The sequence below is a fragment of the Quercus lobata genome, chromosome 10 (assembly GCF_001633185.2).
Source record: "Quercus lobata isolate SW786 chromosome 10, ValleyOak3.0 Primary Assembly, whole genome shotgun sequence".
NCBI lineage: Eukaryota > Viridiplantae > Streptophyta > Magnoliopsida > Fagales > Fagaceae > Quercus > Quercus lobata.
In genome coordinates this window covers 27,374,913-27,395,703 of record NC_044913.1, presented here as the reverse complement: position 1 = coordinate 27,395,703, position 20,791 = coordinate 27,374,913, and the positions used below count along the sequence as shown (strand labels likewise).

Below are 20,791 nucleotides of genomic sequence, written 5' to 3'. Positions count from 1 at the left end.
ACTTATGTTTCATAAAATTTTAAAAATGGTAGAAACATTAGTAGCGTGCCTTTGTTTCATTATATAAAAAAGACACAATATGGTTATTTTTCAAAATATGTATATCTTTGTTTCCTATTATATGTATTGAATACTAAAAATATTTAACAATTATTAACTATACAGTGCATCACACTAGTTAGTGACTAGTTTGAATAATTAGTGAGTTATATGAGTACATTCATATGAGTACATTATCTATCTAGATTTAGCCATGTGTTTGGGCTGGATTTAGATGAAAATGGCAATATAGTTTATGTGAATAATATAATTAGATTTCTAAATTTTTATTATATGATACATATTAAGTTTTAGGTAGCGAGCAATGGAGAGTTTTATCATTTTAAGCACTATATGATATGAGATGCTTACCATATGTTACCTATTGCACACTTGCTCGTCAGGATTCAGGGAGTTGGAGAAATCATGCCAAATAACATGTTTCTTTTATCAACTTTAAAACATGGAACTTTACTGAATATACTTCTTGACCCTTTAAACTATGGCTCCCAAAATTTCTCCAGTGAGACTCATGTGCTTGGATCATGAGTCGAGAATAAGATAACTCACCATGGGCTTTGATGAGATAATTTGCCATGAGTTGTGATGATGTCATGGGGCATGAGCCCAATTGATGAAGTAGAAGATCTGGGCCTTAAACCCATTATGTGATGTAGAGAAAATGTGGATCAAAAGTTTGCCTTAAGAAGTTGGGCCACAGGCCTTATTCATTTAGTGTGCATTTGGATACAGTTTATTTTGCTGAAAACTGAAAACAATAAAATTTTTTTTTTTACTATTTATTACTGTTCAGCACTATTTATTGGCCTAAAATCATTGTTCATGACCAATGAACAATGCATAATATGTTGGACTTAAAAAAAAAACACTCAAAACACGGACGCAGCCGCACTACCCAAACGGTCCTTTAGTTGAATAAAATATAGGCTCTTTTGAGCTTTTAAAGGAGATTTACCCAAAAATTCATAACAATGTTGACTTGTTGACCTACCAATGAAATAGTGTCATATGACATGAAAAAAGAGTCCTGGTCAAAATAAATATAAAAATTTTATTTTAGATTTCTTGAATTTTTTTTTATAATAATATTTTAATTGGAGTGTAAGAATTTTATCATACAACTTTCTTTTTTTGAAGTGAAACTTATTTTTTTTGTTGCTGTTGAGATAATGCATGGGAATGTTAGTTTTAGATGGAATAAATGTTTTGCGGAAAGAGATTAATCGGGTCGATATTTGGAGCGGATCCCTAACCGCCTTAAGCCTTAACATATATGCGAGGTGAAAGATAAAAGTTGTGTGCTTACTGAAACAGCATCGCATATATACCAAACGCGACAGCCTTTTGGCACGCCATTCGCACTGATTTCTCGAACTCCATTCTAAACCCACACGCCTCCTTTTACATTACCGTAGCTCGCTTTCTCTCTCTCTCTCTCTCTCAAAAACCCTAACACAAATCTTAGCGCCCACTTCACTATGGGTACGTTTCCAAATCTCTCTCTCTCTCTCTCTCTGACTCTCTCTGATTATTGTGTATCTAAATTTGTGTTTTTTTTAGCTTTTATTCCCACATGCATTTTTCGAAACAATCTTTTACAGATCTTTGTGTTTTTGTGAGCTCTGATCTGAATTATCTTAACTTTTATCTGAATTTATCAATAAACTTTGCGAATTTTTATTTACCAGTTTTTATTTTTTTATTTATCTTTTAGGGGATTTGATGAGAAAATCTATATTTTTTTTTAAAATTTTTTTTATGGAATTGTTGTTAGTTATAAATTGAGCTTGGATTAGTGGAGATTATTGCTCTCGCAGGATGTGAATACTGAGAAATTAATGGAATTTACTTGTTTAAATTTGTAGATATTGATGAGAAAAAAATGGTAGATATTGAGGAGGAGATCCGATCTTTACAGCTCGACTCGGCCGATACTACTGAGATGATAGGTAAACTTGTTTTTCCAATATATAATATGGATGGTTGAGTATTGTTCTCTGTTTGAATATATATATATATATATATATCTATATTGTTTATGTTTATATTGGAACTTAGCGGAAGATAACATTGGGGTTGTTAATGCTGAAGATGAAATTGCACAACATGAAGAACTTGAGAAAGTGGATAAGATGGAGGAAGGTTGGTAGTCTCATCAAAGATCATGTTGTATGGTTCTATTTAATTGCATGTGGTTTCTAGTTAAGTTCACTTGTTATTCTAATTGGCAAACTGTTGAAAACAAATATATTGAATTTCTGGGAATCTCATTAATATTCCAATTCAATAATGAAAATTCTTAGAGTAGTTGAATTGGCATGGGAATATAATTGCAGTGTTGTATCCTACTTGAGCTTTTTAGACCTTAGTTTGTAATGGAGTGTTTTGGTATCTAATCAGAGTCGGATTATTTCATTTTGTTGACATGTTGATATAGTATATAAGCTTTAGTGGGCTTTGCTACCAATTTGACGCAGGATCTTAAAAAATTCAGTTCTAGATTAGGTTTCTTAATAAGTTTTTGAAGGTTTTTTTGGATGAGGTTTGATGTTTAGGGACTTAGGGATGTTTGGCTACTAAGGTTTTTTGAATTTTGAAGGAGTTTGATCATTGATGGATTTTTGGTGTGAAAACAGTGAATTGGGGAAGAAAAACAAATGGTAAACCCTAGGCAATCACTTTCCAAAGCTATCACACTTAGGGAGGGGGTTATGAACGCTATTAGGGCTTTTCTTTAGTATGGTTTATTTGAGAGAAGCATGAACGTGACCTTTGTTGCTCTTATCTCAAAGAATTTCAGAGCTTTGGAGATCAAAGATTTGAGACCCATTGGTCTCATTGGGAGTGCGTACAAGATCCTAGCAAAAGTCCTCATTAATAGGTTGAAAGATGCGTTAGGGAAGCTTCTCTCCCAATCCAAAAACACATTTATCAGAGGTAGTTAAATTCTTGATTCAGTTTTGATTGCTAATGAGTGTATAGTAGATTGAAGGCTGGAATAACGTGGGTGTTTTGCAAGGTCGATTTGGAAAAATCTTATGACCACATGAATTGGAATTTTCTATTGTACTTGCTGGAGCAGTTTGGTTTTAGTGAGAAGTGGAGAGCTTGGATCACGTCTTGTTATCAACTGTTCAGTTTTTTTTTTTTTTTGATAATTAAGAAAGATGTATATTCAAGAAACTACCTCATGAAAACATAAGGCAGAACAAAGAGTACAGAGAAAGAAACAAACAGAAAGAAAGAAAAAGAAACAAGAAAACAAACGGAAAACAACAAAGAGCTAATTACAAAGGAGAGAACTAAGGAACAAAGGGAGAGAATCACTAGAGGTGAGTCCCTAAGCCCTAGACCAATCAAAGAGAGAACCACAAAAATAAGCAAGCAATTGGTCATCGGATTTGTCCCTGTCCTCAAAAGTTCGCCAATTTCGCTCCCTCCAAATACACCACATTAGGCACAATGGAGCTAAATTCCAAATGCTAGAAGAGTGCTTTCCAAACCAATTCAACCAACTGAAAAGCGTATCTGCAACCGATCTTGGCGAGACCCAAGAAATCCCAAAAGATCTAAAAACTAAGCTCCACAACTGATAAGCTTTTTCACAATAGAGAAGCAAATGATTCACCGTCTCCCTATTACAACGACACCTAATGCACCAGTCAACAAAATCAAAGCCTCTACATCGCAGAATGTCCCTTGTAAGAATCTTCTCCCAAGTTGCAGTCCAAACAAAGAAACAGATGTGCGTAGGAGCCTTAACCTTCCAAATACCTTTCCAAGGAAAGATAATAGGCAAGGGACTTCGAAGCCTATCGTAGAACGAGCGGATGTTAAAATCCCCTTTCTTCGACAATTTCCATATCATACGGTCTCCTTGCTCAGATTGAGGTAAATTAGAACCCAAGGTATGAAGGAATTCATCCACATCTCCCATCTCCCAATCATTTGGATCCCTAAGAAAAAGAACCTTCCAGCTTCTTCGAGCCTCGGTCCCCAACCGTTCGAGAGACGAGGCCACAGATGCCTCTGTATTAGTGGCAATCCCATACACTACCGGGAAGGATAGATGGAGTGGCAAGTCTCCACACCACTGATCTGCCCAAAACTTCACTCTATTTCCCACCCCTACCTCAAACCGGATATATTTGCTAAAAACCTCCCAACCTTTTCGGATACTTCTCCATAAACCACATCCATGAACACCCCTACCTAGCTTGGAAGACCATCCCCCCCACTCTTCCCCAAACTTCAAAGCTACAACCCTCCTCCAAAGACGAGTCTCCTCAACCCCAAACCGCCATAACCATTTTCCTAGTAAGGCTCTATTAAAAGTAGTTAACTTCCTTATCCCCAAACCACCATTAGCCTTAGGAGCACACACCTTATCCCACCCTACCAAATGAACCTTTGAATCCCCCCAAAGGAAGTCCCTCTGAATCTTCTCAATCTTATTAGCCACATGCAAAGGGATAGTAAAAAGAGATAAATAGTAAGTAGGAAGGCTAGAAAGCGTACTCTTAAGAAGTGTCAGTCTTCCACCTTTTGACAAATTGTCAAATACAACTTCTTCCACCGGGCCAACTTCCGATTAATTTTCTCCAAGATAGGATTCCAAATAGAAGGGGACTTATGGGAAGCCCCCAACGGCATACCAAGATAGGTCATAGGCAAAGACCCAATCCAACAGCCCAGAATCTCTGCCAAGGTATGAACATTATTAACCTCCCCTACTGGAACCATCTCACTCTTCAAGACATTAACCTTCAAACCTGTCATAGCCTGAAAACAAAGGAGAAGCATCCGCACATGAAGGATCTGCTCCATTTCCGCATCACAGAACAAAATAGTATCATCCGCAAACAGAAGATGCGAGACACATTCCCTTTCACCCCGTCTTCCATCAGCCTTAAAACCCCTGATCAAGCCAGCACCTTCAACTCTTTTCAACATCCTACTTAAGACCTCCATCATGACCAAAAACAACATTGGAGATAGCGGGTCCCCTTGTCTCAGACCCCTCGTGCTCCCAAAAAAATCAGCTGGAGCCCCATTAATCAAAATAGAAAACTGGACAGTAGAAATACAAGGTGATCCTTTGTTGCCTCTTTTCTTTGTGATTGTGATGGAGGCTCTTAGTAAACTTCTAGATAAAGCTGTTAAGGGGCAGTATCTTCCATCTTTCTGCAGATGATACACTGATATTTTGTGGTATTGATCCAGATGAGCTATTCATCTTAAGTGTGTTTTACTTTGTTTTGAAGCTGTTTCAAGTTTAAAAATAAATTTGATTAAATCATAGCTTGTTCCTGTAGGGGTAGTTTAGGATATGGAAGAGTTGGCTTTTATTCTGGGATGTAAGGTTTCTCATATGCCTACGAAGTACTTGGGATTATTGTTAGGAGCTAAATTTAAGTCCACAGAAATTTGGAATCCTATTCTTGAGAAGATGGATAAGAGATTGGCGAGGTGAAAGAAGATATATTTGTGTAAGGGTGGTTGTCTCACTCTAATTAAAAGTACTCTTTCCTGTTTGCCTACTTATTTTCTTTGTTATTTCCAGCCCCTGCTGTTAGCATTGCTCGGCGAATTGAGAAACTTCAGAGGAATTTCTTTTGGGGTTGTAAGGGTAATGACTTTAAATTTCATCTTGTAAATGGGAAAACGGTTTGTGCTATTATCCAGTAGGGTGGTTTGGGTGTAACAGATGTTGTATTGTTTAATAGAGCGTTTGCGGGGAAGTGGCTGTGGTTTTTTGCCACAGAGGAGAAGGCTATGTGGAGGAATTTAGTGGCGAGTAAATATGGGTGTGTTTGGGGCTGATGGTGTTTGAAGAAAGTGTAGGGAAGATATGGTTTTAGTCTTTGGAAGTTTATTAGAATGGGCTGGGGGCAGTTTTCCAGATTTATTAGTTTTGAGGTTGGTAGTGGTACCAAGATCACATTTTGGGATTGGTGGGGCGGTGATGGGGCTTTGAAGGATTTTTTTCCAACTCTTTACAGTACTGCTCTTATTAAGTCGGCAGCTGTGGTTGATTATCTATGTTGGAATATGGGGTCCATGCATGGGCATGTTACATTTTGTAATGGCTGTCCACGATTGGGAGTTGGCAATGCTAACTGAATTTAATGGAAATCTATTTGGAAGGTTAAAGGCCCTTTAAAAGTTTCCTTCTTTGTGGGGACTGCCATGGGGAGGAAAGTTCTTAGTCTAGAAAATCTTTTAAGGTGAGGAATTATTGTGGTTGATTGGTGTTTTTTGTGCAAGAAGAAAGGAGACAATGTGGAACATATTATCTAGGGAGTTATGGTCATTGGTTTTGTGTGTGTTCGGGGTACACTAAGTTGTGCCTTGCCGAGTTGTGGATTTGTTGGCATGGCATGTTGGATGGGGTGGTTTGGCAAGTTTAGGAGTGGCAACAGTTGGAAGGCTGTGCATTTGAAGGTCTCTGGATGATCCATGGCAAAGCCTAAGATGCTTGTATTACTATCTTTGTTTGACTGGATGGCTATAATTCCAGGCCACTTGAGTTCCTCCCTCTTATGGTCCATTTGGATTGAGGGGGAGTAGTGTAGATTTGACCCAAAATTAGCCTATTTTTAGCTAACTCTACTCTACTTCCTTCCACTCCCCCTCCTTCCCCCCTCAATCCAAACGGACCCTTAGAGTTTCTTGACTATTGTACTTTGTATTGATTATTTGCCTCTCCAGTATGCATCTCGTGTACAGGAAGGTGCCTTTTCTTTTATTAATATTTTTTAATAAAAATTAATGATGTTGTGGACATTACATTTTTATAACTCGCAATGTTTACTTTTACGGGTCATTTGGTATAGTTGTTAATTGTGATTGTTATTGACTAATATATTTGATCTTGTTTGGGGAAAAACCAGTCCCTGGTTTGCTTTCCTATGGAAAGAAGTGAAATATTCACTCTGTAGTTGCTTGCTGTTATATGTTGATCACTTGTTCATTGATGCAAGCTGCCTTCATTTTTGCATTAGTGTTGTCTTGTCTTGATATCTGTGATATGAGTTTAATATATAAAACATCATCTGAAGAGCTTTTTTGCCTTGGGTGGTTTCAGATTCAAAGGAAGAAGTCCATAACAAGGCAGTAGAGGTTGAAAAGAAAGGTTCTGTGAAAGTATTTTTTGATTCTAATGTTTGTTTTCATTGGTTATAATTATTTGCATATTTTAATTAAATTTTTTTTAGCCATGGGCTTTTGCTGTTGTTCAATCCAATCCAGTTATCATTTTATTGTGCTGACTTCTTGGCTTGGAATTATAGTGAAAGAGAAGGAAAACTCTGCCCTAGACGAGGAAGCAACTTTTGAGAAGGAATTACCGAAGAAGAGACACTTGAATGTTGTCTTTATTGGCCATGTGGGTACGTTGATCCGCTTTATGGCTTTTCTTAAAGATAAAATGTTGGTGATATGATCTATTCTCTCTTTTGGATGTTTATCTTTGACTGGCTAATTGATGTTGCCATAGTTGACATGTGTGTTGTCTGCAGTAGAGATACACATTGTAGTTATCTGGATAAGTAATGATGATGGTTACTTTTTTTATTTTTTATTTTTTGGGGTGGGGAGGTGGGTGTTGTTTGTGCTAGGGTGGTTCTCAAACCCTGGCCAATCTTATGCCAAGGGAAGAAAATTTTTCTGTTCACTTGTAGGATATGAAACTATGTTTTGGCTGTATTTACTTGAGTAGTTTGAGAATGGAAAACAAAATGCCATGAAAGTATGAGATTTTTTTTGGTGAGTAATAAGAAATTTTATTAATAAAAGGGAAGCTCTATAATGAGAGATTCCTAAAAATTACAATCGAAGGTTCAAATTGTTCATGAAATCAACTAAATTATAAGAGATCCCTCAATCATCGTGCACCATTAAAATAGAGAATGCTCAAAATAGACTTATGTTCAATTACAAATCTCTCCATTCCAACAAAAGTGTGTTTCACTCCATCCAAATTAACCACATAATACAATTACGAGTTGTAGATCAGATGGAACTGTTATGAAACCTTCCATGCATCCCTTTCTAGCAAGAGAATCTATCACCTTTGACAGCATCACCCAATGTACCCAAAAATCTGACAAGACTAATGACCACAAATCGTAGGCAACTAAACAGTGAAGCGAAAGATGATATATGGATTTGCCATGCATGCAACACTGGTGTACCAATCCATATCCTTGGGAAATGCCTTTTATGAGCAACTCTCAAGCACTCATAATATGACCAAACATTAAAGAAACCTAAAGCAAAATTTTGCTGGTATGGAAGAATTCAGGCATGCAGGGGACATGTAAAGAATGTCGAGGGGGATCTATAGGTTTCTTATGAAGTTACAATTTTGTTTTCTGGAAATCAAATGGGAGAAACTTAGTGCAGGATTGATTGTCAATTTAGAGAGCATATAGTGCGTTGGCAGTTGATGGTGTGAGATCATATGGTGGGGATATTAGGAGTTCATTTCTTTTGTATTTATGTATTCTCTGAATTTATCTTTGTTTTAGCAGGTGTGTGTAGCTATTCACAAATATAATGTTGATGTGAATAATATATATAGATAGCATATAGTGTTTTGGCAGTTGATGGTGTGAGATCATATGGTGGGGATCACTGCATGCTTCCCCTTGTGTGGATAAAAGTATAACTTCATTACAACTTAAAATTTGTTTGATACAGCAATTAGATGCTGTGGCTGTTATATATATATATATATATATATGTATATAAATAAAAGATGCTGTAGTTGTGACTCTCATTGTGTTCCCATAATTCATTTGGTGTTTTGGACAATCGGTGACTGAAAGTGGAACTAGGGGAATTATTGGTTTTGTGGCATCTTTTCTATAGATAAACCTTTTCTTTTTGCATTTGTTAATTTTGTTCTAACAAAAATGCTAGGACCACAACTTTTGAGTAAAAGTGGTGGGTCCACAACTCCACTCACAACTCGCCACGTGGACAAGTTGTGGAAAAGTTATGTCAAAAGTTGTGATCCTAGCATTACTCTTGTTCTACACTATGTTGGGTTTTTTTTTTTTTTTTGATAAGTCACTATGCTAGGGAGTTTATAAAAAATAGTATAAACAAATGGAATGGGAAAATTTTAAAGGAATGAAGGGAAATTGTGTGTGCTTGGAAGTTTATAAAGGAAGGAATTTGATTCGGCGAGGAGAACTTAGATCTAGTAGAAGGGTTTAAGAAGAAATCTTCAGCAAATAAATAAGATTACAGCTAGGAGAAGAAAATAGTTTTGAAGTTGGAACAATCAAATATCAATTTCTTGGCTTAAAGTGCTCAGGAAGTATTCAAATATGGAATTTCATAGATTAGATAAGAAAAGATTGTACAGTGGCTCAAAAGAGACTGTTTATAATATTCTTTAATAACCCTTGAATCCTAAAGTTTCATTTTATGTATAGCAATTAATTCTTAACCATCCAGCTTCATTAGAAGTCACATGCTAGTTACATGACCTTTGCTTCTTTTCTTGAATTACTTGATAGTCATACTTTCCATGCATCTTAGTTTTGACTTTTTGCGGTTTGCTTAGTACACTGCCTGTGTACTCTTGGTTTCATTGTACTCTTCTATTTAAATTTAATGAAGCATTATTACTTATCAAAAAAGAAAAAAAAGAAGGCACAAGTTAGTTACATGACCTTTTAAAATGCTAAATACATAATGATAAATTGAACATAACATTGAGAAATAAAAGACTAGTCTTATTAATTATTAAACTATTGGGCCTTAGTTTTTTTCCCTAGATGCTCTTGCATAATAATGTAAAGGAAAGAAATATATATATATATATATATATGTATGTATGTATGTATGTATATATTGTATTAGAAAACTCTTCAAATTTTATTATTATTATTATTATTATAATTTTTACAGATAAAATCAATATTTCACCCCCATGACATTAAAAGAACGAGTCTTCCTCCCACTTTTTAGAATGCTTAGGAAGGACTAGACTGGAATGTTTATTCCCTCAAAGTCATTAAAGATAAAAATCCCATAAAGATCCATTTCATTCCATTACTTTCACCTCTCCCAAACAAGTTGATAGAGCATATGGATGTGGTTCATCTGTTCTTATTTTATGCTTTATAGATTTTTTTTATAAGCAAGAATAATTTTATTAGAAAAAACTAATTCCTGCAGAGAGTGCAGGAAGTCGCCAAAGAATACAAAAAATATAGCAAATTATGTACAAAAAGACAGAGATTCTAGAAACAATGGAATGCAATCCCTTGGTGGAAACCCCAAGCACGAGACCACTCAAGCAAAATGCTTATGCTTCATAGATTTATAATTATGTTTTGTCTTAATTGCAGATGCTGGTAAGTCCACTACTGGAGGCCAGATACTTTTCCTCAGTGGTCAGGTAGATGATCGGACAATTCAAAAATACGAAAAAGAAGCAAAGGACAAAAGTAGAGAAAGCTGGTGAGATCATGCTTCACTTCTTAGCTAGTGTTAATCAAGGTTTGATGATGTATGTCAGAAGATTCAAGGAAGAAGAGTCCGTTATTATTTTCCTATAATTTTTATGTATATTGGAGGTTTAGTGTCCCAAATTGAGTGGTCTTACACATCTGTCAAAATTGAGAGATGGACGTCTATTTTAAGCAGTTTACTATACACTGACAACCATCTACTGAACTTCTGGTCTAAGTTCCAGTCTCATACTTTCTTTATTAATAAGGAGCATAGCTTTAGGGGAAAAATGAGAACCCTAGATGAGATTATCTTATAAGATGTCAACACTATTATGCTGTTTTTTACCCTAAAATGAGATAGTGTAATCTTGTACTGATATCTATTTTGGATATTGTTTTTACTGGAAATATTGTAGAACATTGGGCCCTTAAGGAAAGCTTTTGCAAAAAATGATTTGATTTATGCAATTATGCTAAAGGTGCTATAAGGATAGAGAGTTTAATTTAGAATTACTTGCGATGATCAGTAAGCAGAAGGCACACCTTTTAAAGGAGTATATGGCCTCAGAGCATAACGGGAAAGGATTATGTTCCGATTATCATTGGGATTCAGCTCTTATTGTAGTTATTTAAGTCCCTAATAAAGGGTGGGGATAGGATCTTGATGTCCAACAAAAGGATCATCTTTATAAGTTAACACATAAGTTGTTGTGCCAATGAGCTCTAGGTCAAATGGCATCTCTTTCCTTTATTGAGCAAGGTGCAGGGGAATATTTTGGGTTCAAGACCTACTAGGTGCATTTGTAACTTTCAAGCCAATGAGCCTTAAGCTTAAATGACATCTCCTCCCCAATTGGTAAGGGTGGAGGGTAAGATCATGGGTTCGAAAACCACTTGGTGCAGGTGTGAACACATTGTACATAATTGTACTTTTCTATTCAATAAAAGTTCTATTACCTAAAAAAAAAAAAAAAAAAAAAACCCACTGGGTGCAGGTGCGAACTTTACCAATAAAAATGTATTCTACATCCTTTTTGTGATTGATCAAGAAAAAAGTGGCTTATTGGTACAAGACAGTGGGAATCTAGAAACTTGGGGGTTTAAAAGGATACAATGTCCTTTTGCTTTGTTTGTGTAAACAGCAATAATTTTTTATTTTGCCTATTTTAATTTATAAAATAAAAGTTTTAGCTAGTAATTTTTGCTGAAAAAATTACCCAATAACTTCCACATTCCTAATTATTCCGTTTTCAGAAATTTTTTTCTCATTTTGATGGTTACTTATTCTTGAATATGAATGATGAATTTCACTAGCAATTAATAGTAATTTAGTTCTATGTGCATATGTTTTTTGGCATCTTTGTATGCTGAATTGTGTGGCTTATATGTTCTTTAGTCATATTATTCCTTGCCCCTTTTCCCCTTGACATCCTTTCTGCTTGTTCTTCTTGATGGATGAATATCTACAAAGCCTGTTGTGAAATGATTCTTTCAGTTGAAATTGCATCAAAATTTATCGTCAAAATCCAGGGCATGGCACATGGGCTTTAATTCTCTGTTAATTCTTTCTCCTTAGCTGACTACAACTGTTGTTATTGTCCTAGGTATATGGCTTATATTATGGACACTAATGAAGAGGAGAGAGTCAAGGTATGATTCAAATAATATGATGATAAAATTGGCTTAACTCGACAGGCTATATACTCTTTTCCATTCATTAAACTTTTCTAATCATAGATATTATTTCTTAATAAGTAATGAGAATATTATTAGAAAGAGGAGTTCTAGCTCAAATGGTAGTTTTTGCTCCATAAGAATGTGATGGAGGGTTATGTCGTGGGTTCAAAACCCATTGGGTGCTTATGTAACTTACCAATAAAAAGGAAGAATGTATTTTTTAGACTGAGGAGAACCTGTTCCATTCAGAGATGTTTAGAACTTGCTATTTGGACCCACATGTATGTACCCTAGATTTTTTTTAATTGATAAGTTATGCACTTGATGGGTCCTGAGCTTTTAACCCCCAACTTGCTTTTACTTTTTTATTTAATAAATTTGTAATGCTGATTGCAGGGTAAGACTGTTGAAGTTGGAAGAGCACATTTTGAAACAGAGATGACAAGATTTACAATTTTAGATGCACCGGTGAGTGAACTTTAGTGTCCACGGTACTGTTTCCAAACAGACTCTGTTTGTTGCCTTCCATGTTGTTTAAATCACGTGTCCGCTAGAATAACTAAATATTGTGGGATGTGAGAATAAGTGTTAGATATGGTGTCTCATATTCTAATTGAGAAGAAACACTTGTCTCTAGTTTAGGGACCTCATGGGCAGATTGGAGCTCATGAAGCCCAAGGCAGATAATTTATTTTTTGTTTTCCTGGTACAAATTATAGGTTCACAGGTGTGGGGGATTTAACCTCTGTTGGGGATGACACCGGATGGGTTGGGGTTGGATCAGGGGTGTCCCATCTACCTTGTCCACTCTTTGGGCACTTACTGTATTTTTTGCTATTTATATATGGAATTATATGAATAATCATAAAAGATTGCATTTGACTATCTGGTTAAGATATTTTTCTTATGGTGGTCTAGTAGATTGACAAAGAATTTTTCTGGTCTAAATATATTTTTGTTGCAATTCCTGTTTTCGAAATCCTTATTTTCCCTTTTATTTTAAATATAACTTTCAAATTTTGTCTTCTTGGGGAAAAATTATTTATTTGTTATTATTCAGGGTCACAAAAGTTATGTCCCAAATATGATCAGTGGTGCATCTCAAGCTGATGTTGGCGTTTTGGTGAGTGCTGTTATAAATTTCCTGCTTGAGATAAAATGATCTGCATTTTCAACATTTTGTTATTCTCTGCTTCAATATTTGATGTGTCCTGCATTTGGATATCTCTCTCTCTCTCTCTCTCTCTATATATATATATATATATATTTAGGTAATTTCTGCTCGAAAGGGGGAGTTTGAAACTGGATATGAGAGAGGTGGACAGACTCGTGAACATGTTCAGCTTGCTAAAACCTTGGGTGTGTCAAAGCTGCTTGTTGTTGTAAACAAAATGGATGATCCTACAGTCAATTGGTCAAAAGAAAGGTGCTTTTCCTCTTTCTGTTTAAATTTGTATTTTGTGCTTGTCTAGGCTAGTGTTTTTCAGGAGTTTCTTCATGTTGCATGTCTCCCAGGTACGATGAAATTGAGTCCAAGATGACACCATTTCTAAAGTTGTCAGGATACAATGTGAAGAAAGGTATTGGAAGATGTCTTTTTTTCTTTTTTCTTTTTTTTGTGGCAAATCTTGTTAGTATCTTACATTTGTGTTAGCTTCTAGACACGTTTGTATGAATTTTTGAATGGTCTTAAAATCTATTGATAGAGATATTTTCCTGGAATGCAATGATTTGGTTTGTTAGAGATGTCTTCTGGTATTCTTGTAAGTGGTGATGGTCTAATGTTTTTTTGGAACCCATTTTTGATGGTATATTGTTTGCATTGGTTGGTAATGGGATGTCATCAGATTGTAGTAGCCTTTTCTTTTATTACCATTTTTCTTTCATACCCACAATTAGATATTGTGGAAGACTCTACTAGGTTTTGTCAATGTAAAAATGGTCTGAATGAGGAACTGGAGTGAGCCCAGAATATGGTGGCTTGACTCCACCTTGATTCTTTTTGATACTGTATGCCTTTGGAAGATGGTGTGGTTTTTGGCTTTTCCTTGAAAGGTGGCTCTGTAATGGCCTATGTACTTTTGATGAGTGGAAATTTTTGGGACCTTATAAAGATTATGATTAGGTATATGTTTAGATATCTTGGCAATCAATCCAAGAAAGTATACATTTTTTTTTTTGAGGGTTCAAAAGCTGGGCTTCATTGGGAGAATAGGTAGGCCTTGTTAGTGGCACATCCCAGGAGAGTCTAACTGATGTCTTGAATGAATTTGAACTCTAAGATGTGCCTGAAGCTGGTGGGCGTGAAGTTTAAAATGCTGGAAGAGCTCTTACGTGATGATTAATATTGAAAATTCTTTAGGATTGGCTAGGTATGAGTGATTGTAGGAATTTTGTGCCAATTTTTTTTATGCTTGCATCCAAATATAGGGCATTCCATTTTAAAATTCAACTCAGCTGAGCCATGTAGGTCAACTATTGATTTAAAATTATATATCTCTAAATTAACTTCAACCATATTTTTTAAGCAGTTTTCTGAATCTGCTAACCTGAATTCAACCAAATTGCTTCTGTTAATTGATCTTTGCTTGATGAGTTAAATCATTGAGTATGTTTTTAAAGTTGGGGCTGTTATGATTTTGAGTACTAGTTTATTGTTTTTTTAATGTATGTGGTAGCCCTCATTATAAATGGGTTTGGGACATTTGCACAGTTTTGAACCAAACCTCTCCTCAGGCCATCTTAATTTTTAAGGTAAAAGATTAGTGTGATGCTTTTAAGCAAGACAAGCCTATGTACATAGCTTGTCTCCTCAGGCCATTCGGATGTATGGAATATGGTTCCTGGCTGCTTGATGTGGGTTATTTGGATGGAAAGAAATAGGTGCTCTTTTGAGGCTTTAGAAAAATCGCTTGATCAGTTACAAGCCCTCACCCAAAGTACTCTTTTTGAATGGGCTAGGTGTTGGGGTTCCACAAACTGTTCTTTTATTCAGGAGTTTCTTACTTCCCTTAGTTGTGCCCCTTAAGATTAGTTTTTCTGCTGTCTTTGTTTGCTGCTTTTTGTGTTCACCATCATGAACACCTTGTATTTGATGTTTTGGCCTTTTCTTCCAAGTTTAATATAATTCTCATTACTTAATCAAAAAAAAAAAAAAAAAAAACAGGTATGCCGTAACAAAAAATGGATGTTATGAATTGATCATCGTGTTGAAAATTCTATCATAAATGTAATTTGAATTTCTTCTTTGCAGCAATAAAATTATTTGTAGATTTTGAATATGTGATGGTTTGGTTGCATGGGGATATGGGAATCTTACCAGTTGTGCTAATTTTTTTTACTTGCAGATGTCCAATTCCTGCCAATATCTGGTCTGATTGGTGCAAACATGAAAACAAGAGTGGACAAAAGTGTTTGTTCTTGGTGGGGTGGTCCCTGCCTTTTTGAAGCCCTGGATGCTACTGAAATTCCTCAACGAGATCCCAAAGGTCCATTTAGGTGCGATTCAGTCTTTAGATTTCACTATTTTTTAACCAAACTCGTAGTCTGCTCACTCTCAGCTTAATTACTTCTTCCATTTTCACCCCCACCCTTTCTGCAGTCTCAGTGGAAGCCATTCTTTTGCTTTACAAGTCTGATTTGTTGTTCATGTTTTAACTCATTTTTTATTTTATTTTTCTGTCACCAATGAAATGTACAATCAAAGTGTACATTGTGTATCGGATTAGGATATGCTTTTATTTAGTCAATTAGTTAATATTATTATTTTAAACCTCTAATGTGTTTTACACTTGTTTAATTACAATGTAATCTGTTTTCTCACCTAATTATTTTCATATATAAATGATTTTCTGGATTCCAATTCTGTGACTTGTTCTTATGAAAATGTTTGTTGTTTAACAAATTTGATTCCTGATTGCTTTTATCTTGGATTTATGGTTAAGAAGAATTATTGACTGATCTTATTTATTAAAATTTCATACGTGTAGGATGCCTATTATAGACAAATTCAAGGACATGGGAACTGTTGTCATGGGCAAAGTAGAATCTGGTAGTGTGCGTGAGGGCGATTCCATGGTGGTCATGCCAAATAAGGTGTCATTCTGAACCTTTTTTTTTAAAAACCATAGATGAACAACACTTTCTAAATGTTGATTGAGGAGTTTATATATCATCTGCAGGCTCATGTTAAAGTTCTTGCCGTATTCTGTGATGAAGATAAGGTTAAACGTGCAGGGCCAGGTGAAAATGTACGAGTTAGACTATCTGGGGTTGAAGAGGAGGACATATTGTCTGGCTTTGTTTTGTCAAGCATTTGTAAGTTTTATTTACTGGCTGTACACAATCTTCTATGTAGTTTTTAAAAGGGTTATTTTAAAAGCAAGTTTTTTTAAGGGTTTTTTTAATAGATTCTTTAAACATCATCATGCTGTAATTTTCTCATACCATAGTTTTGCTGAAGGAGAAAGCATCAAATCACTCAGAAATGATACTCACCAACTATAGAAATACACCCAAGGAATATAATACTAGGGATTGAAGTGCTCACCTACTCTAACAAATCTGCTAAAGAGATACAGTGCAAGGAACTGGCCACCTGTTAGAATCCACCAAAGGATAAGAGTTAAAACAAGAAATCTATCTTCTGAAGAAGCCAAAGACTGATGTAATTTGCAGTAATACTTCTATCTCATTGGTACAACACTAAAGACCAACTTGGAACAACCATCCAAGTATAAAAAATACATTATGGTAACAACTAGGAGTGTCAATACAAATATTAATGAAATATTAAGACTTACATTCAACAAGACTCATTAACCATGTTCAGGAACTAGGAAAGAACCCTGAAAATCATATATGCAAGACTAAGACTTGAAATAAAAAAAGAACCCAGAGAAGCCCTTTTGATGTGTTGGAAACTTAACAGTTAGAGCCTTCCCATGGTGCATGGCTTGCATGCTAATCCTTTATCTGGGAATACAAGTTTTATTTTGCAAATGCCTCATATCAGAAAACTAGTGCCATTCCCTAACTTAATTATTTGGACACAAAAATAAATGATTGTACCTAGTTCTCGAGGCTCCACTTTTTCTGGTTTTGGCATCTGTAGTTGTTAGCTTTACCTTCAATTTTTAGAAAGGCCAATGCTCAGACTCGAACCTGAAATATATGTTACAATTATACCAAATCTTTGGGATGCCCTTGGGACACAGTGGTGTCATTTTCATAGCCAAGCTAGTCCTTGACTTATAAAAGAAATGGTTACCGTAGTTGATCTCATGGTGTTTGTTCTAATAATTTTTTTCCCTTTATATTTTATTTTATATAAGACACCATTTGGATGTTAGAAGAAAAATTGCATTAGCATATTATGTTTCAGATTTTAATTTAGTGCGCTAGTTTGTAGTTTTTAATTCTAAGTCAGAAGCAAATTATATATATATATATATATATATATATCCTTACCATATAACAGATTCTGATTAACTTCTTCCCCCATCCCATCCCAATTTTTAATATTTCTTTGTGGGGGAGGGGAGGGGAGGGGAGAGGGTGTTCTGTTGCTGTATGAGGTTTTAAATTTTCTTTTCTTCATGCAGCAAGACCAATACCTTCTGTTTCTGAGTTTGAAGCCCAGTTGCAGATCCTTGAGTTGCTGGACAATGTATTCAATAAACTCCACTTTTCTATCTCTTGGTTTGGGTTTTCTTTAATCTGCATTTTTCTTCTTTCATTATGTAATATTTGAAGTACTGTGAATGTTACTATTGTCTAGGCAATTTTTACTGCTGGCTATAAGGCTGTCTTGCACATTCATGCTGTTGTTGAAGAATGTGAGATTGTAGAGTTGTTACAGCAAATTGATCCAAAGACAAAGAAACCTATGAAAAGGAAAGTTCTCTTTGTGAAAAATGGTGCCATTGTTGTATGCCGTGTTCAGGTTGGCTTTGTTGCTTTACTAGTAATAAACTTCATACAACATTTTCTGTTTGAAAATTTTGAAACTATCATTAGTCTTGAAAATAAATCTCAAATAGAAATTTGGCAACCTTCTTCTACAAGCTTGTGTAAATTTCATAAATGTTGAAAATAATTTTCAAGTAGAGATTTGTGGCTATCTATTAGAATTATGGACTCTCATCCCCTCTATACCCCTTCCAGATCTATAGTTTTCACTAAAAAATTCTTGATTGAAATTCGTTGGCATTTTGTTAAAATTGATCCTGTTGTTGATTCTCAGGTGAATAACTTGATATGCATTGAGAAGTTCTCAGATTTTCCCCAACTTGGAAGGTTTACTCTTCGTACTGAAGGTAAGAAAATGATATTGCCCTTGTATTGTTGAGTATTGTTGAGCATTGATGTTATAGTATATGTTCTCACATTTATTCCCTTTTCTCCAGGGAAAACAGTTGCAGTGGGAAAAGTTACTGGTCTTAATTTGTCAAGTGCCTGAACAATTTTTAGCATAAGAGGTGAGGAACTTCTAAGTGCTTCTTGCCTCATCCTTCCATCATATGCATTGTTGGTTTTCTCTCTGTCCTCATTCATCAGATTTGGTGAACTGAGAATTTAGTGTTTTTTTTTTTCAGCGAGTGAATAATACATTTATTAATGAGTAAAAAGGGGACATTTTTTTATAGGCATTCTCAAGTTAAAGGATCTTGACTTCCTCCTAAGGATTTTTCTGGCATCTAACTGCTTAATAATTGAAGGTTTAACTGGTTGGGATCAAAATATTACAAATAAAACTTTGAACTTTGTTGTTTCTGAATAGATTTGAATTTTTAAATTGGTGCAATGTCTAGTTGAAATTTGGAATCTGGCATTGACCCTGTAATTTTTTTTGGTATCAATTTAATCTCATTTTGCCTGCTTTTTTTCCCATTACTTACCTCTATTGCCACGCCCTTCTACCAACACTGAACATACCACAATCAATCTGTTAACATTATTCTTTTATTTGCTGCATGTTCGTTGTGATAGTTTCACTTGTAATTTCTCTAATATCAGTTTACTTGCTTCTGATCCCTTGCTCTCCATGCTCTCCATTGCTTGGCACTAGTTCTCCAATTCAATATGCTAATCTACTTCTATTATTCTTCTCTCTGCTGCATGTTCACGACCACATATACTATTAGCAATTATTGTATTTTTTTTTAGTCTAGCTTGTTCGGTAGGATATAATTAATTTTTTTTGTTTAATCTCTCTCTCTGCGCTGATTTTATGAACGTTAGGGAAATTCTTTCCACAAGCTTGTATCACATAAATTAAGGGACTCCTAATCACTATCCCTTGTACCATCAAATCACTTTGGACGTGGTTTATATACTGAAAGCGTCATAGCATTTCCAAAATGGTTTTTGTGAGTGTTGGTTTTTCCCCTTGCGTTTCAAGTTTTCTGATATCAATGTGATTGTTCTGACAGGCAAGCAGAGTCAGTTGGACTTCAATGTTACATTTCATGGCAGCATGACAGGACTGACTTACTGCAGCATTACATGCAACTCATTGATAGTTATCGATTCTGATATCGCCTGCCTTATATAGAGTAGTAGTTTTATGAAGAGTTAATTTTTGTTGCTGATGCCCGTGCGTTTGGATGGGGGCTTTACCGGGCATTGTTGCTTTGGGCATTTTATGGGTGTACCTTCTGACCTAATTCACCCATTGCCATCTTTCAACTTAAATATAGTTATGATTAATAGTTTTGAATTGGTCTTATCTGATTATTGTTTGTTAAAGTTGGTCTGACTCTTGTTTTGATACCCTTAAGGGCCCATCTAAATTGATTATCAGTTTCTATTTTGATTTTGATGTTCAATTATGCATTAATCTGATTTCTGGTGCACATTTCTTCAATGGACAAAATCTTCTTGTCATGCCTTGGAACCTAATTATTATGGACCATGAATGATTTGTTGAGCAATGAAAGCAATGTTCTCCAAAGTATCTTCCACAATAACAGTTCCAAGAATCTTTTTACCTTCTTTTAACAAATTAACTACTTGTTAAACAAGACAGCTTATCTACGTGGAGCAAATGCACTTACGCTTAGGAAGGCAGTGACACCATGTTGATTTATACCTTACCGATTTTCATGCACACTCATTGGATCAAAAAGCGTTGGCTAATAAGTTCATTCCTTCGTAATTGCTGACTGATGTTCTACATAAATAAATAAGAGAAATGTAGGAGTTTATCTGTTCCTTTTTGGCATGAAGATTATCATTTGAATCGCCTAGCTTAGAAGTGTCTCAACCTCATCCAAAATTAAAGGTACTTGGAAAGCAATTGTCTTAACCTCATCAGTATTCCTTATAGAATTCTCGGTCCGGATTCATTACTTGTAACGCTGCTTGTAACAATCTGTGTTATACAAAAGCCAAAATTTTTCGGCTCCAACACAGATCACTATTCGCAGGATAATATCAAGGGAATGTTAGGAGTTTTGGTTGTATCCCAGTATGAAAAATATTCTTCCATTGTTTGTTGGGAGAGCAAAGAAGCAAAGTTTCATCTATATTCGAGAGCGAATTTGGCATAAAAGAAAGAAAAACTCCTCTATCCCAAGTCG

General features: G+C 35.3%; 1 protein-coding gene across 3 annotated transcripts; it reads left to right on the top strand.

Moving 5' to 3' along the window:
- The first annotated feature begins 1,219 nt into the window (after positions 1 to 1,219).
- LOC115963404 (eukaryotic peptide chain release factor GTP-binding subunit ERF3A) lies at positions 1,220 to 20,038 on the top strand. Of its 3 annotated transcripts, none has more exons than XM_031082395.1 (19): positions 1,220 to 1,542; positions 1,926 to 2,009; positions 2,152 to 2,202; positions 7,148 to 7,195; positions 7,353 to 7,451; positions 10,428 to 10,539; positions 12,137 to 12,182; positions 12,606 to 12,677; positions 13,270 to 13,332; positions 13,481 to 13,635; positions 13,725 to 13,789; positions 15,557 to 15,707; positions 16,199 to 16,304; positions 16,391 to 16,526; positions 17,813 to 17,877; positions 17,989 to 18,153; positions 18,454 to 18,526; positions 18,617 to 18,688; positions 19,643 to 20,038. In XM_031082395.1, the coding sequence occupies exons 1-18, from the start codon at positions 1,539 to 1,541 to the stop codon at positions 18,667 to 18,669; spliced, it is 1,548 nt and encodes a 515-aa protein (XP_030938255.1). In that variant the 5' UTR covers positions 1,220 to 1,538; the 3' UTR covers positions 18,670 to 18,688; positions 19,643 to 20,038. The 3 variants fall into 3 exon arrangements, with proteins under 3 accessions (XP_030938255.1, XP_030938254.1, XP_030938256.1); XM_031082394.1 differs by having other exon boundaries at positions 1,262 to 1,542; positions 2,119 to 2,202; XM_031082396.1 differs by lacking the exon at positions 2,152 to 2,202 and having other exon boundaries at positions 1,339 to 1,542.
- The last annotated feature ends 753 nt before the right edge of the window (positions 20,039 to 20,791 follow it).

Excerpts from the sequence above, each read along its gene's own strand:
- LOC115963404 (XM_031082394.1), top strand. Across the intron at positions 18,154-18,453 it reads TTGTTGTATGCCGTGTTCAG|GTGAATAACTTGATATGCAT; the intron begins GTTGGCTTTGTT and ends GTTGATTCTCAG. Across the intron at positions 18,527-18,616 it reads GTTTACTCTTCGTACTGAAG|GGAAAACAGTTGCAGTGGGA; the intron begins GTAAGAAAATGA and ends CCTTTTCTCCAG.